At 41.5% G+C, this 15,461-nt stretch overlaps 1 protein-coding gene across 2 annotated transcripts in view; it reads left to right on the top strand.

Annotated features, from left to right (window-relative positions):
• The window catches only part of pls3 (plastin 3 (T isoform)), a 72,890-nt gene extending 58,182 nt beyond the window's left edge, over positions 1 to 14,708 (top strand). For both annotated transcript variants that reach the window (XM_055643470.1, XM_055643471.1), the window contains exons 9-16: positions 5,364 to 5,459; positions 6,593 to 6,788; positions 9,150 to 9,228; positions 10,433 to 10,547; positions 10,631 to 10,764; positions 11,157 to 11,280; positions 12,459 to 12,583; positions 13,543 to 14,708. In XM_055643470.1, the coding sequence (XP_055499445.1) occupies positions 5,364 to 5,459; positions 6,593 to 6,788; positions 9,150 to 9,228; positions 10,433 to 10,547; positions 10,631 to 10,764; positions 11,157 to 11,280; positions 12,459 to 12,583; positions 13,543 to 13,675 (1,002 nt within the window). In that variant the 3' untranslated portion in view covers positions 13,676 to 14,708. The remainder of the gene's footprint in view (positions 1 to 5,363; positions 5,460 to 6,592; positions 6,789 to 9,149; positions 9,229 to 10,432; positions 10,548 to 10,630; positions 10,765 to 11,156; positions 11,281 to 12,458; positions 12,584 to 13,542) is intronic.
• Positions 14,709 to 15,461: the final 753 nt, after the last annotated feature.

The raw sequence follows: 15,461 nt of genomic DNA, 5'->3' as shown, positions 1-15,461 counted from the left end.
GATCATCTGCAGTTCCTTCTTAAACACAATGGTTTGCATAGTATTGTTTCACAATGCTTGTAATTGAAAACCACTTTAGCCCGGGTAAATAGTTTTACGTCCATCTCTGTGTCGACTTATGGTTGATGGGTTGTTTGACCATGTGCTTCCTACGCCTCATTCACTTTGCGGTTCTGATGGGATTTCTGCACCGGCACCATGTGGGATGGTGTTATTTCTTGTACATCCCTTTTTCTGAGCTGCAGGGGATTGTTGTTTTATTTGTTTAGAGATACAGCGTAGAAACAGGCCATTCGGACCACCGAGTCCGGGCCGATGGCCCATTCACCAGTTCTAACCTACACATTAGAGAGAATTTACAGAAACCAATTAACCTACAAACCTGCACATCTTTGGAATGTGGTAGGAAACTGGAGCACCCGGAGAAAACCCATACGGACACTGGGAGAATGTACAAACTCTGTATTGACGGTGCTCACAGACAGGATTGAACCTGGATCCCTGGTGCTGTAAGGCGGCAACTCTATCACTGCGCCACTGGACCGGCCCTGTGATCCTGGGGGCGTCTGTTGTTGGGCACTCCCAGCACAACAGATGGAGATCTGAAGAACGGACCTGACCTGAAATGTCAGTGGCTGAGGGGAGACCTGATGGAAGTATATCAAATTGAGGCATAGATAGTGTAGACAGTCAGAATCTTTTTCCTCTGGTGGAAATGTCAACGTCTGGGGGCCATAGTTTCAAGGTGAGAGGGGAAAATCTTCAAGATTTGTGAGGCGATTTTTTTATTTTTTTTATTTTTTATAATACGAGAGTGGTACGTGCCTGAAATTATTGGTGGCGGAGACAGATTAAGATAGTGGCTTTTAGATAGGCTCATGGATATGCAGAGAATGGAGGAATATGGATCGCATGCAGGCCAAGGAGATTAGTTTAACTTGGCACCATGTTCGACACAGACATTGTGGCCCAAAGTGTCTAAACTTGTGCTATACTCTTCAATGAAATGTTGCCTGCCCATTTTGCCCATATATTCACACCTTACATTCTCTCTGTACCTTCCATATCTCCAGTTTCCCTCTCCCCTGACTCCGTCTGATGGATCTTAACCCAAAACATCACCCATTCCTTCTCTCCAGAGATGCTGCCTGTCCTGAGTTACTCCAGCATTTCTTCTGTGCTGCCTAAAGGGCCTGTCCCACGAGCATGCGACCTGCATGCGGCAAGCGCGACCAAACCGGAAGCAGGGGCCACGCGGAGGTCGAGTGATCCCCGTACAGAGCTGGACCCACTAGCATGCGCCTGCATGTGGTGAGCATGACCAAACCGGAAGCGGGGGCCACGCGGAGGTCGAGTGATCCCCGTACAGAGCTGGACCCACCAGCATGCGCCTGCATGCGGTGAGCGTGACCAAACCGGAAGCGGGGGCCACGCGGAGGTCGAGTGAGTGACGTGAAGTTCGAGCGAAGTCCGCGGGACGTTTGCGTGTGACGTACGCTGTCAAGACGCTGCGTATGCCGTCGAGGCGGTGTGTACGGCGTCGAGGCGGCTGAGGACCGGCACGCCGTTGCCGCGCGGATTTTTTGAACATGGTCAGTTTTTCGGAGCCCCGGGCGATGTTGGGACCAACTCCACAGAACTCCATACGGCTCCGGCGAACGAAGTGGGACCGGCCCCGCGAGGCCGTACGGCTCAAGCGACCACGTTAGATCGCGCTTGCCGCATCGAGTCGTATGCTCGTGGGACAGGCCCTTCACCCGCTGAGTTCCTGCAGCAGAAACAAGGAACAGCAGATGTTGGTTAGAACATGGATAGGTGCCGTTTCAGTGCGGGGCCCTTCTTTAGACTGATGGGAGTTCCTCCAGTAGTTTGTTTTTTGTTCACGCCTCTGCAGTCTTTTCTCATTCTAATTATTTAAAGAGCTGATTGATATCAAAAACCAGCATCTGCAGCTCCATGTTTCTTCTCTCGGAGCATGATGAATCACTGGAAGTCTCAACGCTGGAGGGTGTGGAGGCTACGTTGGGGAAATTTGAAGGGGAGGTGGATACATTTTAGAAAGCTCTAGAGATTAAAGGTTGGCAAAGTAGAAGATGGCCTGGGGAAGGTCAGCCATGATCATGTTGGAGGGCAGGGTTGAGGGGTTGATGGCCTAATCCTATTTTGGGCAGTGATCAATAATCTTATTGCAGACAGAAATTGTTCAAGTACTGTAATAAACGCATTCAGGCTCTTGACTGTTCGCACACTTAAACTGTGGTCAGAGGCTGGGAAATTTTCAGTAAGTAACTCCCAGATTCAGGAGGATAGTGGAAGACTCTCCACTAATCTGAATGTACGCAGCTTCAACAACACTCAAACCTGATAGTGTCCAGGCTGAAGCCGTCTGTAAGAGCAATTGCTTAAATGTTTACTCCCTCCACCAGGAGCACACATAGAAACATAGAAAATAGGTGCAGGAGTAGGCCATTCGGCCCTTCGAGCCTGCACCGCCATTCAATATGATCATGGCTGATCATCCAACTCGGTATCCTGTACCTGCCTTCTCTCCATACCCCCTGATACCTTTAGCCACAAGAGCCACATCTAACTCCCTCTTAAATATAGCCACTGAACTGGCCTCAACTACCTTCTGTGGCAGTGTGAAAAATGTTTTTCTCATCTCGGTCCTAAAAGATTTCCCCCTTATCCTTAAACTGTGACCCCTTGTTCTGGACTTCCCCAACATCGGGAACAATCTTCCTGCATTTAGCCTGTCCAACCCCTTAAGAATTTTGTAAGTTTCTATAAGATCACCCCTCAATCTTCTAAATTCTAGCGAGTACAATCCGCAGTGTGTCCTATGTGAAAGATGCAATACATCAACTCATCTAGGCTCCTATGACGATATGTAGAAATAAGGAGCTGGTTTAAAAAAGGCGCAAAGTGCTGGAGTAACTCAGTGAGTCAGGCCGCATCTCTGATAACATCGATAGGTGATGTTTCATATTGGGAGGAAAATGGTCTGAAGAAGAGTCCCGACTCGCAATGTCATCTGTCCATGTTCTCCACAGATGCAGCCTGACTCGGTTACTCCAGCACTTTGTGCCTTTTTTTCTTATGGCTGTATACGGGGCCGTTTGCCAGGTGTGCAGTGGAATAACCCTTTGTCCATTGACTTCTTGCCCAACCTTGTCCTCAATGGGCATATTTTGATGTTTCTTTCATTGTTCGTGAGTCAGACTCCTGGACCTCCTGATTTAAGTGCACCGCAGGAATAATTTCAATGCAGTCTTTAATACCTCAGTGCAGTAATGCAGCAATTCAAGAAGATGGCTGAAAGCCAAATAGAAAAATAATCTTGCCCCTTCAGCAGCACATAACTTCCACGACTATAAAATACATCATTAAAACATGCAAGCAGTTTGCATTTCTTCATGTATATTATTAAGGCAGCACCAAGTCCCAAAAGATTAAGTTTATAGCTTTTCCTGATCAATATCTCTTATATAAACATATGTGGCATAATGTGCAGAAGCACAGTGGTGCAGCAGTAGAGTTGTTACCTCACAGCGCCAGAGACCGGGGTACAATAGACAATAGGTGCAGGATCAGTTCCTGCCTTCTCCCCATATCCCCTGACTGCTATTTTTAAGAGCCCTATCTAGTTCTCTCGAAAGCATGCACAGAACCTGCCTCCACCACCATCTGAGGCAGAGAATTCCACAGTTTGTTCTAACTACTTGTGCCGTCTGTACGGAGTTTGTACGTTCTCCTTGTGACCACGTAGGTTTTATCTGGGTGCTGTGGTTTCTTTCCATATTCCAAAGATGTGCGGGATTCTAGGTTAATTGGTTCTGCAAATTGCCCCCAGTGTGTAGGATAGAACATGGGTGATTGCTGTTTGTTGTGGGCTCGGTGGGTCGTGACCCTGTTTTCATGCTGTATCTCTAAACTGACGAGGGGACTGGGAATCGGAGGAAAAGTTTTAAGATTTGTCCCCCTCATGCTCTTAGGTGACCAAACTTACTGAACCTGAAATGTGGTTTCCATGTAACTCCTCGCCCATCGCAGGGCCCAGGTCCCATCTCTTGAATGCATTGCCTCCACTGCTTTTGAGTAGATCATTAGCAAATTCCTTTCTTGCTGTAGTATCAGTGATTTATTAAACACCATGACACTTAGACCAATCTCAGTTGGGACATCTTTGATTACGTGGCAAGTCAAGTACTGCCATCTTGTGGTCTTGCGATGCTATTTGTACGTTGAGACGCATTGATTTGAATGTTTTCTCTGGATTCCACATGACGGGAGTCAAAGGATTTGTATGAATTCCGTGTGAATAACTTTTGCCTGCGGTTTCCTCTTGCATACTTAAAATGTTTTTAGCTTGAAATGACAGATCATCTTTAGCTGAAGAGCATCGCCCTCACCTGAATGCAAGTCAAGAATGTTTTATTGTCATATGTCCCAGATAGGACTAGAAATTCTTGTTTGCTGCAGCACCACAGAATATGTAAACATAGTACATAACGGGAGATGAAAAAAAGTTCAATGTGTGTATACACATGCACACATACTTAATCTCAATAAATAACCAATATAGTGCAATAATAATAATAATGATAGTCTGTCGCAGTTCAGAGCTTATTTGTTGCCGTGTTTAATAGCCTAATGGCTGCAGGGAAGAAGCTGTTCCTGAACCTGGACGTTACAGTTTTCAGGCTCCTGTGCCTTCTTCCTGATGGCAATGGTGAAATGAGTGTGTGGGTCTTTGATATTGGCTGCCTTTTTGAGGCAGCATCTTCAATAGATCCCTTCGATGGTGGGGAGGTCAAAGCCGGTGATGATGGACTGGGCAGTGGTCACAACTTTTTGCAGTCTTTTCTGCTCCTGGATGATTATAGGTTAGCCCTTCTCTTGATGTTTAGTTTGCTATTTAAAATGCACCGAGACAGTTTTTTGACTGAGACGGTTAGCAGAGACATCTGCCCGTGCAATTATCCTAGTAGTTCTCCTGATGTCCATCAATCAACATCACGAAAACCAGTCTGAAGAAAGGACCCAGCCCAAAACGCCGCCTGTCCAAATCCTCCAGAGACTTCCTGCACTTTTTTTTTAAACTCTAAGATTCCAGCATCTGCAGTTCATAGTATCACCAAAACCAAATACCTAGTCATTAACTAGCAACTTCTGGGACCAAAACTTGGCTTATGCATTTCCTACATTCAGAAATATTACATTAGTTGTGTGCACTTTGCAACATCCAGATACATGATTGGTACACGCCATGTGCACATTTTGTTTAGTTATTAAATGATAAATACATTTGATTCAAAACTTGTAGGTTTGCTATTTTAATTCATCTTTTTGTTTGAATTCAGGATTCAAGGGCCTATTATCACCTCCTGGCTCAGATTGCACCGAAAGGTAATAAAGAAGGAGAATCGCGCATTGACATCAATATGTCGGGCTTCAATGTAAGTACCAGTGTTTCTTTACATTAATGTACTGAAAAATCCTTCTCGAAGAACTCGTATCTTTACAAGAATTGATCATAGCCTTCAAACAAATATCGTAAACCACAATTATGTACTCGATATGATAGAACTTTATTCATCCCCGGAGGGAAATTGGTCTGCCAGCAGTCGCAACCCACAACAAGATGCATGAAAACTGGAAATTAACTTGAAATTGAAATTAAATTAAAAGTGGAAAAAAAGAAAGACAAGCGACTGTTGGCTGGCTGCCGTGTGCACAGCTCCTTAACCGGAACGAACAAAAAACCGAAACAAATGCAGGCTTATCCCCTGGGCAGAAGATTCTACAACTAGTGCCCCCCCCCCATAGATTTACAGTGCAATTTGTTGATTTGACTGTTTCTTGAAATATGTAAATATAAAGCTTGAATTTTACATCTTTGAAGTAAATTTTTATTTTAAATTTCTGCTGTCTTGCAGTTTAACGTCTAATAGCTATGGGTTTGTTTCTGTTGTCCCTTTCTGAGTAATATTTCTTTCTAAAGCTGAGGGAGAAATGAGAAGTGCTACCTGTCATAGTAAACTAATCCTGGACTTCAATTATTTTGAAAAGAGATGCAGCATGGAAACAGGCCGCCGGGCCGCACTGGCCATTGATCACATGTTCACACTAGTTATATGTTATCCCACTTTCTCATTCGTTCCCTACACACTAGGAGCAATTTACAGAGGCCAATTAACCTACAAACTCACATGTCTTTGGGATGTGGGAGGAAACCTGAGAATCGATCACATTACACTTTGCTATCTCTTAGCTATTCTCTGAATCCTTTTAATCTCCCATTTGCCACACCGCCCTGAAGCTTAAGCAATTAGCAACACTGCCCATCTGACAGGTTAACAAAACAAATAAAATAACATATAAAGGTAGACAAAAATGCTGGAGAAACTCAGCGGGGAGGCAGCATCTATGGAGCGAAGGAAATGGGCAACGTTCTGGGTTGAGACCCTTCTTGAGACAATACAAAGATCACTCCTTGTGTTTCAAAATTCAGTGACGGTAAATTACAGTGAATTGTACAGAATAGCAGACCAGATCTATGATCACACTCACATTGCTTTAAACCTTGCAGGAGAAAGATGACCTGAAGCGAGCTGAGTACATGTTACAAGAGGCGGACAAACTGGGGTGCAGACAATTTGTCACCCCAGCAGATGTTGTCCAGGGGAACCCAAAACTGAACTTGGCATTCGTAGCTAATCTGTTCAACAAGTATCCAGCGCTTGAAAAGCCTGTGAATCAAGACATTGATTGGAGCTTGCTGGAAGGTAAAGTTACAAATGAGTATTGTGTATTTCTGGAAAGCTGTTTGAATCTGGTGTTCTCTCCTAGTTGAGACCTCTGGAGCAGTGTAATTTAAAACTGTCGAGACACTGTTTAGATAATTAGTTACTTTGGTGCCTCAATGTGATGATGGGATCCACAGGGGAGGCTTCTATATAATTTTTAACCTGGAGAGAAACTGAGCAGGTTTGGATTGACTGACTGACTGACTTTATTTCATGCCCAAATAATTTTGCTTTTCATTGGGATCAGTGGTCTTAAATCAGACAGGGTCTGTATGGTGGTAATTCAGTTTCCCAAAGGTGATATTAACTTAATATTAGTTTCACTCTGTCTAACTTTTACCAGCGAGAAAAACAAGCAACCATACCGTGGGGATATCATCACCGACAAATTCTAATGCTCTTCTTTCATCGTTGTACTAATATAACATGATGTAGAGAGATACTGCATGAATCAAGCCCTTCAGCCCGCACTGACTGTCATATTTATACTGATACTGGACTAATTCCATTCTTCTTGCACACAAACTCCCCAATTCGACCAACACTGGAGGCAATTGCAGCAGTCAAGTAACCTACTGACTCGCATATCTTAAGGATGTGGGAGGAAGCCTGAGCACTCAGAGCAAGCCCATGAACATACAAACTCCACATACGGCACCCAAACTCAGGATTGAACCTGGCTTTCTGACCTATCTTTACTATTGCCACTAACAGTCGAATTATTTTATTTCTATGACTAACTTGTTCAACATGATTGAAAGAATGCAAACATGCAGGTACAGCAGGCAGTGAAGAAAGCTCATGGCATGTTGGCCTTCATTGTGAGAGGATTTGAGTTTAGGAGCAAGGAGGTCCTACTGCATTTGTACAGGGCCCTCGTGAGACCTCACTTATTGTGTATTGTGTGCAGTTTTGGTCTAATTTGAGGAAGGACATTCTTGCTATTAAGGGAGTGCAGCGTAGGTTCACTAGATTAATTCCCAGGATGGCAGGACTGACATATGATGAAAGAATGGGTCAACTGGTCTTTAGAAGGATGAGAGGGGACCTTACAGTAACATATAAAATCTTAAGGGATTGGACCGGCTAGATGTTGGGGCAGGAAAAATGTTGGGGTAGTCTGGAAACAAGGGTGACACAGTTTAAGAATAAGGGGTTGGCCATTTATGACTGAGATGAGGACATTTTTTTTCACCCACCTCCAGTTTAAATTCCATTTGGAATATTTTGGAGGACCAAGAAACCAAGAACATAGAACCCAGAGAATTGTGAATCTATGGATTTCTATGCCACAGAAGGCAATGGAGACCAATTCACTGGATGTTTTCAAGAGCGAGTTAGATTTAGCTCTTGGGGCTAATGGAATCAAGGGATATAGGGGGAAAAGCAGGAACGGCGTACTGGTTTTGGTTGATCAGCCATGATCATTATTGAATGGTGGTACTGGGCTGAATGGCCTACTCTGCACCTTTTTTTCCTAAACTTCCCAATAGTTGCATTATTGCCGCCTTGCACTCTATAGAAATGTTTTATTTTCCCTTTCTTATAAACTCAAGAACATTGATTGAGTTTAACCTCTCCATGTGACAAACTTGCCATTCCAGGAATAAATCTAGAGAAAGTGTTCTCTCCACTTCAAATGTATCCTCCTTAAATAGACAAGCATGTACATAATATTCTGACTGGCATTACCAGAGTTCCACATAATTGTACACTAATTGGAATTTGTTCTTTCTTATTTTGTTTAAAACTTAGATTTTAATCTGGACCCTAATATTCAGTAACATATTGCAAATATCAAATCTGTTTCATCTATTTTCAGTAATGGTAAATAAATATTTCTTACTAGATCTTTTCATTTTGGCGCCAGAAATCTGACACTTTCACTGGCAGCAGCTGTATCCATGACTTCACAGTTAATTTCCACACATGCAAATGCAAGCTTGAACTTGGAGAGGTGATTCAATTTCACCAAATGATAATCATCACTTACAATTACAGAATACTCTTGAGAAATGAAACAGGAAGTCGTCCAATGGGAACTACTAAACTGCCATCATTTTCCAAAACATTTTTTCAGTTTAGTTTAATATTGTCGCATGTACTGAGGTATAATGAAAAGCTTTTGTTTGAATGCTATCTAGCCAGGCTATACATGAAAAGGATCAGTGCCCAGATACATGATAAAGGGTGCAACATTCAGTACAATATACAACAGTGACATTTGCACTGTTGATTTGGAGGGGAGAAATCAGTTATTTTATGCACTAAAGTTATTTGAGATGATGAATTTCTGCGCAACATTTTTTCTACGATAACCTGTTGCATTTTACACATTAGGTGAAACCCGTGAAGAAAGGACTTTCCGCAACTGGATGAACTCGCAAGGGGTAAATCCAGCAGTGAACCATTTGTACAGGTAAGATGGTGCAGTAAATCCTCGTTATAACAGACCCGGGGGGTTGCGAGAGAGATGGTGTCTGTTATTGCTGACTGTCCTCTATAACCGAGTAAAGAATTATAAGTAGTGGAAACAACGAACTGCAGATGCTGGTTAATACACATGGACACAGAGTGCTGGAGTAATCAGCAGGTCAGGCAGCATCCCTGGACAACTGGTGGTGTTTTGATTGGGACTCTTCTTCAGACTCTCAGTCTGGAGCTGGGCCTGGAATCCAGGTGAGTTGAGGCGAGAACCGGAGGAATCAATGGTGGCAGTCGGCAGGTGGCCGGGATGCAGATAAGGATTGGAGATGGCAGGCACGGCTGAGGAAGTAGTGTGGGTCAGCGATGGCGGCTAAGGTCTGGCCTGGAATCGGCCGGGGGGTGGGCTGGTGCCAGCAACCCTCCTGTCATGTCAGAGGCTGACCTGTACCATAGTCAGATTCCACTTAAAGTCACAGGTGTAGTAGTAGTACCGTTTTGGGCCAGTTTTAACTTTGTCAGTTGAAAGCAAGTGGCACTAAAAGCAGACTAATTAACTTATTTCTACTCTAGTTCCATAACATTTGTGTGGGTCAGAGTGTCACAAACATGAGTAATGTTAATCAAAAGATTATGTAAGAAATAAAAGATGGAAATGCTGGCAGCTCTCGGCCATCTGGCAGCATAAGTGGGGAGAAAAACGTGTTAACATTCCAGACCATTGCAGAGCAAGGAACGAATGGAAATTGAAAACAAGGGCTGGAGTAACACGGGGTCAGGCAGCATCATGGATAGGTGACATTTTGGGTCGGGACCCTTCAGTTTGAAGAAGGGCCCCGAAACAAAACATCGCCTATCCATGTTCTCCGCAGATGCTGCCTGACCTGCTGAGTTATTCCAGCACTTTGTTTTTTTTTTATACCAGCATCTGCCGTTCCTTGTGTCTCAGTAGAAATTGAATATGGTTTAAGTTGTAACCATTCAATTTATAATATTTTCCAGTGCTGATAAAAAGTTATTGACTGGAAACTTTTGTTTCTCTCTCCATTAATGCTGCCAGACATTCTTAACACCTCCCAACATTTTCCGTTTTAGTGCTATATTTATTTCACAAGACAAGAATATTTAGGATTAAATGGTGATTAACTCTCAAGTGTACCGATTCCTGAAATATTCTGTGGATTTTGTTCTTGTTGCAGTGACTTAGTTGATGCTCTCGTGATATTGCAGTTGTATGAAAAAATCAAGGTCCCAGTTGACTGGAACAAGGTGAACAAGCCACCATATCCCAAACTAGGTGCTAATATGAAAAAGGTAGATATATTCATGTTCTAAAAATATTAAAAATGTAGCAAAAATCCATCAATTTAATTTCACAAATGATTCTTTTTATTTAGCTAGAAAACTGTAATTATGCAGTGGACCTGGGAAAGGAGCGAGCAAAGTTTTCCTTGGTGGGCATTGCTGGAACAGATTTAAATGATGGAAACTCAACGCTAACTTTAGCCTTGGTTTGGCAGCTGATGAGAAGGTACTGACACTGTTCTAAAAGGCTATTAAGAGACCTCTTGATTTCATGCAATTATATCATTCCTACAACAGAGCTTACAGTGCACATATTGACTGACATGTTTCCTATATTGTAACAGTGACTGCACTTCATTACAAAAGTGCCTTTAGGCCCACCTGAAAAGGAATTGAGAAATGCTCACTAATTGCACTTTTACATTATTATTTCACTGATTTATTGATTATTGACCACTGGCAATATTTAAATATTGTATGTATTCAGTTACTTTTGTCTCGGCTCCACTTCTTTTATTACATGTAGTTTACTGGCTTGTTAATTGGGAAGTTCAGCATCTTACGTTAAGATAAAATCATCACCATAGCGATTCTAAAGTTGCAATTATATATTGGAAGGTATACACTGAACGTTCTTGAAGAATTGGGTGATGGTCAGAAAGTCAACGATGATATCATTATCAATTGGATAAATAGAACATTGAAAGATGCAGGCAAGTCATCTACAGTCCAAAGTTTTAAGGTAAGCATTATTTTTTTTAAGACACTGCTGCACCTTTCCATATTCAATGACTGAGCTGAGAGAGCAGGCAGGGTACGTCCTCAGATGCTTCCCAACAAGTGCCTGCAATATGAGTTCTACACGATTGGGTGTTGGATTTGTAATCCCGTTGGTGCCATGGTGAATCTTGAAACACTCTGCCTGTTAAAGTGTACTGTATCCCATGCCTCATTTTACAAAATGTAGAACTTTGACATCAAAGGAAAGATTTATCTTTCAACCAGCAGTCGATGATATCTTACGGTCCTAGAAATTAAATTCTCATGAGGTGAAATCCGACAAGTATGTTTATCTAAGCAATAACAGTAAAGCTAATTTTAAAAATCACCATATTTGCAGGTAAATACTTTGGGATCTTGCAGTGAAAGAAATTATGAAAGTATATTTTTCTTCATAAATGTAACAAAACAATATGCCTTTAACATGATTCAAAAGGTACAAAAGGAAAATGGAAAATCTAACATCAATGAATATAGAAACAGAAATTAGGTGCAGGAGTAGGCCATTCGGCCCTTCGAGCCTGCACCGCCATTCAATATGATCATGGCTGATCATCCAACTCAGTATCCCGTACCTGCCTTCTCTCCATACCCCCTGATTTCGTTAGCCACAAGGGCCACATCTAACTCCCTCTTAAATATAGCCAATGAACTGGCCTCGACTACCCTCTGTGGCAGAGAGTTCCGGAGACTCACCACTCTCTGTGTGAAAAAAGTTGTTCTCATCTCGGTTTTAAAGGATTTCCCCCTTATCCTTAAGCTGTGACCCCTTGTCCTGGACTTCCCTAACATCGGGAGCAATCTTCCTGCATCTAGCCTGTCCAACCCCTTAAGAATTTTGTAAGTTTCTACAAGATCCCCTCTCAATCTCCTAAATTCTAGAGAGTATAAACCAAGTCTATCCAGTCTTTTTTCATAAGACAGTCCTGACATCCCAGGAATCAGTCTGCTGAACCTTCTCTGCACTCCCTCTATGGCAATAATGTCCTTCCTCAGATTTGGAGACCAAAACTGTACGCAACACTCCAGGTGTGATCTCACCAAGACCCTGTACAACTGCAGTAGAACCTCCCTGCTCCTATACTCAAATCCTTTGAAATGCAATAATTCCTAACCTGAAATGAGACCATTTTTACACAGGATAAGAACTTAAGTTCGAGTCTGCCGATACTGGATTTGATTGATGCCATTCAACCTAACTCTATTAACTATGAACTGGTAAAGACTGGAGACCTTTCTGATGAAGATAAGCAAGAGAATGCAAAGTATGTAACCTGAACTTCATTGTCACTTTGCTATAAAAATGTTCCTGGAATTACATGTCAAGCCAGCAATGAATGAAGAGAGAAACATATACATTTTCTATCCTCTGTCCTTGTTATCTGAGATTTGCTGCCAATCCATGTACCTGCAAGTTCTCATCTTGAATTTTTAGAAGCAACTAAATCCGTACACATTAAGAAAATCAAACATTGTATAAATAAGGTGATCAAGTTCCAGACCACTGGTGACAAGTAGCTCTTCCCATTTAAAAAAAAACACTTTTCTTCACACATCTCTGCATTGTGATTGCAAAACTGATCACTACTTCAAAATTACAATATAATCAATGTAAGTAGTGATTATCATTTACATATAGGTGTTTAAAGGACTTATTAAAGGGTGTTAAAAGTTATAAAACATTATAGAACATAATTAGAGTCATTGAGTGATACAGCGGGAAAGCAGGCCCTTCAACCCAACTTGCCCACACCGGCCAATGTGTACCAGCTACACCAGTCTCACCTGCCTGAGTTTGGCCCGTATCCCTCCAAACCTGTCCTATCCATATACCTGTCTAACTGTTTCATAAATGTTGGGATAGTCCCAACTACCTCTTCTGGCAGCTTGTTCCGTACACCCACCAACGTACAACACTGTGTGATAAAGGTACCCCTCGTATTCCTATTATTTTTTCCCCCTTTATCTAAATCCAATATCCTCTTGTCCTCGATTCACCTACTCGGGGCAAGAGACTATGTGCATCCACCCAATCTATTCCTCTCATGATTTTATACACCTCTGAGATCACCCCTCATCCTCCTGCACTGTGCGTGTTTTGCCTGAATTTTCAATTTGCTATACCAAGCAGTTTAAATATAAAGTACCATGTTAATTGACCACGTTCCAGTGACTTCTGCGGATAAAAACGAACAATGGGATCACATGTTGCCTTTCTCGACAGATATACTGTATCAATGGCCAGGAAAATTGGAGCCCGTGTATACGCCCTTCCAGAAGACTTGGTGGAAGTGAAGTCCAAGATGGTTATGACTGTTTTTGCCTGTTTGATGGGAAGAGGAATGAAGAGAGTGTAAAAGAGAGACATTGAATTATAAAGCAAATATTTGGCCTTTCAGATATTTCCAGGTTGAAATATGCTGTTGGCAGAACTAGTTTTGATTTTTTCGCTTTCCAAGACTGGAACAAGTTGCCTGGAAAGGAGACAATTGCATTTATTTTTTTCCTTGAAGTGATAATACATTAATTTAGCAAAGTATACAATGAATTGTATTCATATATAAATGCCAACATGCTACACTTTATCAGCACCATCAGGTTTTTATCTCCATGGCGTGAATATGGGGCATGTATTATGGTTGGACATGGATCATGCTGGGCTTTATTTTTGTAGGTAGATTTATTTTTGGGTAATTGGTATTGTAATTGAGGTTTATTGGGTGGTATTTTTTTTAAGCAAAAAACCAATGATAAGTCTTTCACATTTTGACAATCACTGCCCTTTGCATTTTTTCTCTCGTGTAATATTAATTGCAGGTATTTAAACCCTGCGTTGCTACGTTTCAGTAACGATTTCAGTTTTTGTGAGTAAAAGTTAGCAATTTTGAGGTTCCAAAGACAGTCATAGACCATAAACATTTTTCCCCTTGATTGATGAAGAGATTATGTATTTTCTGCAATTTATTTTTTAAAGGTCACCTAGCCCCTCTAATTCTCCATGCTAGATACTGACTTCAGTGCATTCCTTAGTCCGAATAATTATGAATCATCATTTTACCATGTTTCATTGTCTTAAGAATGTTTTTATGAAAAACAAAGCAAAAGCTGCATGACAGATTAATACGTTTTATTTAAAATATTATGCAATCATTTTATGCAGAGAAGTGCCAAAGTTCTTATGTTCTGAGAACTGTCAGAATTAAATATATTGGAAATGTGGGACCTTTGAGATGCTTTGGTACATTGCAGGTATGTTTCATAAGTTTGAGGTGTGTTTTACGTCCGGGGATTTAGCATTTACTAATCTAAATTTTTAATTGCGGAGCAAAGCTTTCATTAATATTCAATGGTAATGGTGGCAAAAGTTGACATTAAACGTTTTGATATGTATATGACGTGTGTGTGCACTTTTCCGCTGTAAAATATTCTTTCAAGGTTGATCAGAAAAGAAACGAATGGCCTGACAGATTTCACCCACTCATTTTCAGAAATTGATTTGAGTGATATGCTTTTCATAAAATGGGCAACACTAGATAGTCTTGAACTATTCAGGCTAGATTTAAGCCATCAGAACAATATTAGTTTATGTGTAGGGAAAAATATTTTTGATTGTCCGTGTGAGATTCAAAATGTTCATTATTCTCACTCATTATGATTTGGGGATTAGATGGCAGTAAGATGCCAAATCCAGCTGGTGCTATACATGCTAGATCTACCTGGTTGCTGGTGACAGCCTTTGGAAATACTTGCCAACCATTATCCTTTGTTCTTGCTGCTGAACAAATATTGTATCCAATTTGCCACTCTCCCTTGAATTGCATGGCATTTTACTTTTTTCATCAGCCTGTCACATGGGACCTTGTCAAGAGCTTTGCTTAAATCCATGTGGACTACATTAAAACCATTGCCCTGATTGATTCATGTTAACTGCTCAAACAATTCAATCAGATTAGTCAAACAGTGCTATCCCATAACAAATCTATGCAGACAGTCCCTGATCAATTAGTGCCTTTCTGATTGTAATTTGTAATTTTGTAATTGTGATTTTATTTATTTAGGGGACAGTGCATATTAATAAACATTTACATGTAATACGCAAGATTGTAGCCAGTAGCTAATTTCCATCTTTAGTCCCTCTGGTAA

The sequence above is a fragment of the Leucoraja erinacea genome, chromosome 12 (genome assembly GCF_028641065.1).
Source record: "Leucoraja erinacea ecotype New England chromosome 12, Leri_hhj_1, whole genome shotgun sequence".
Taxonomy (NCBI): domain Eukaryota; kingdom Metazoa; phylum Chordata; class Chondrichthyes; order Rajiformes; family Rajidae; genus Leucoraja; species Leucoraja erinaceus.
Note: the sequence above shows the minus strand (reverse complement) of the source record. Positions and strands in the feature narration are given on the sequence as shown.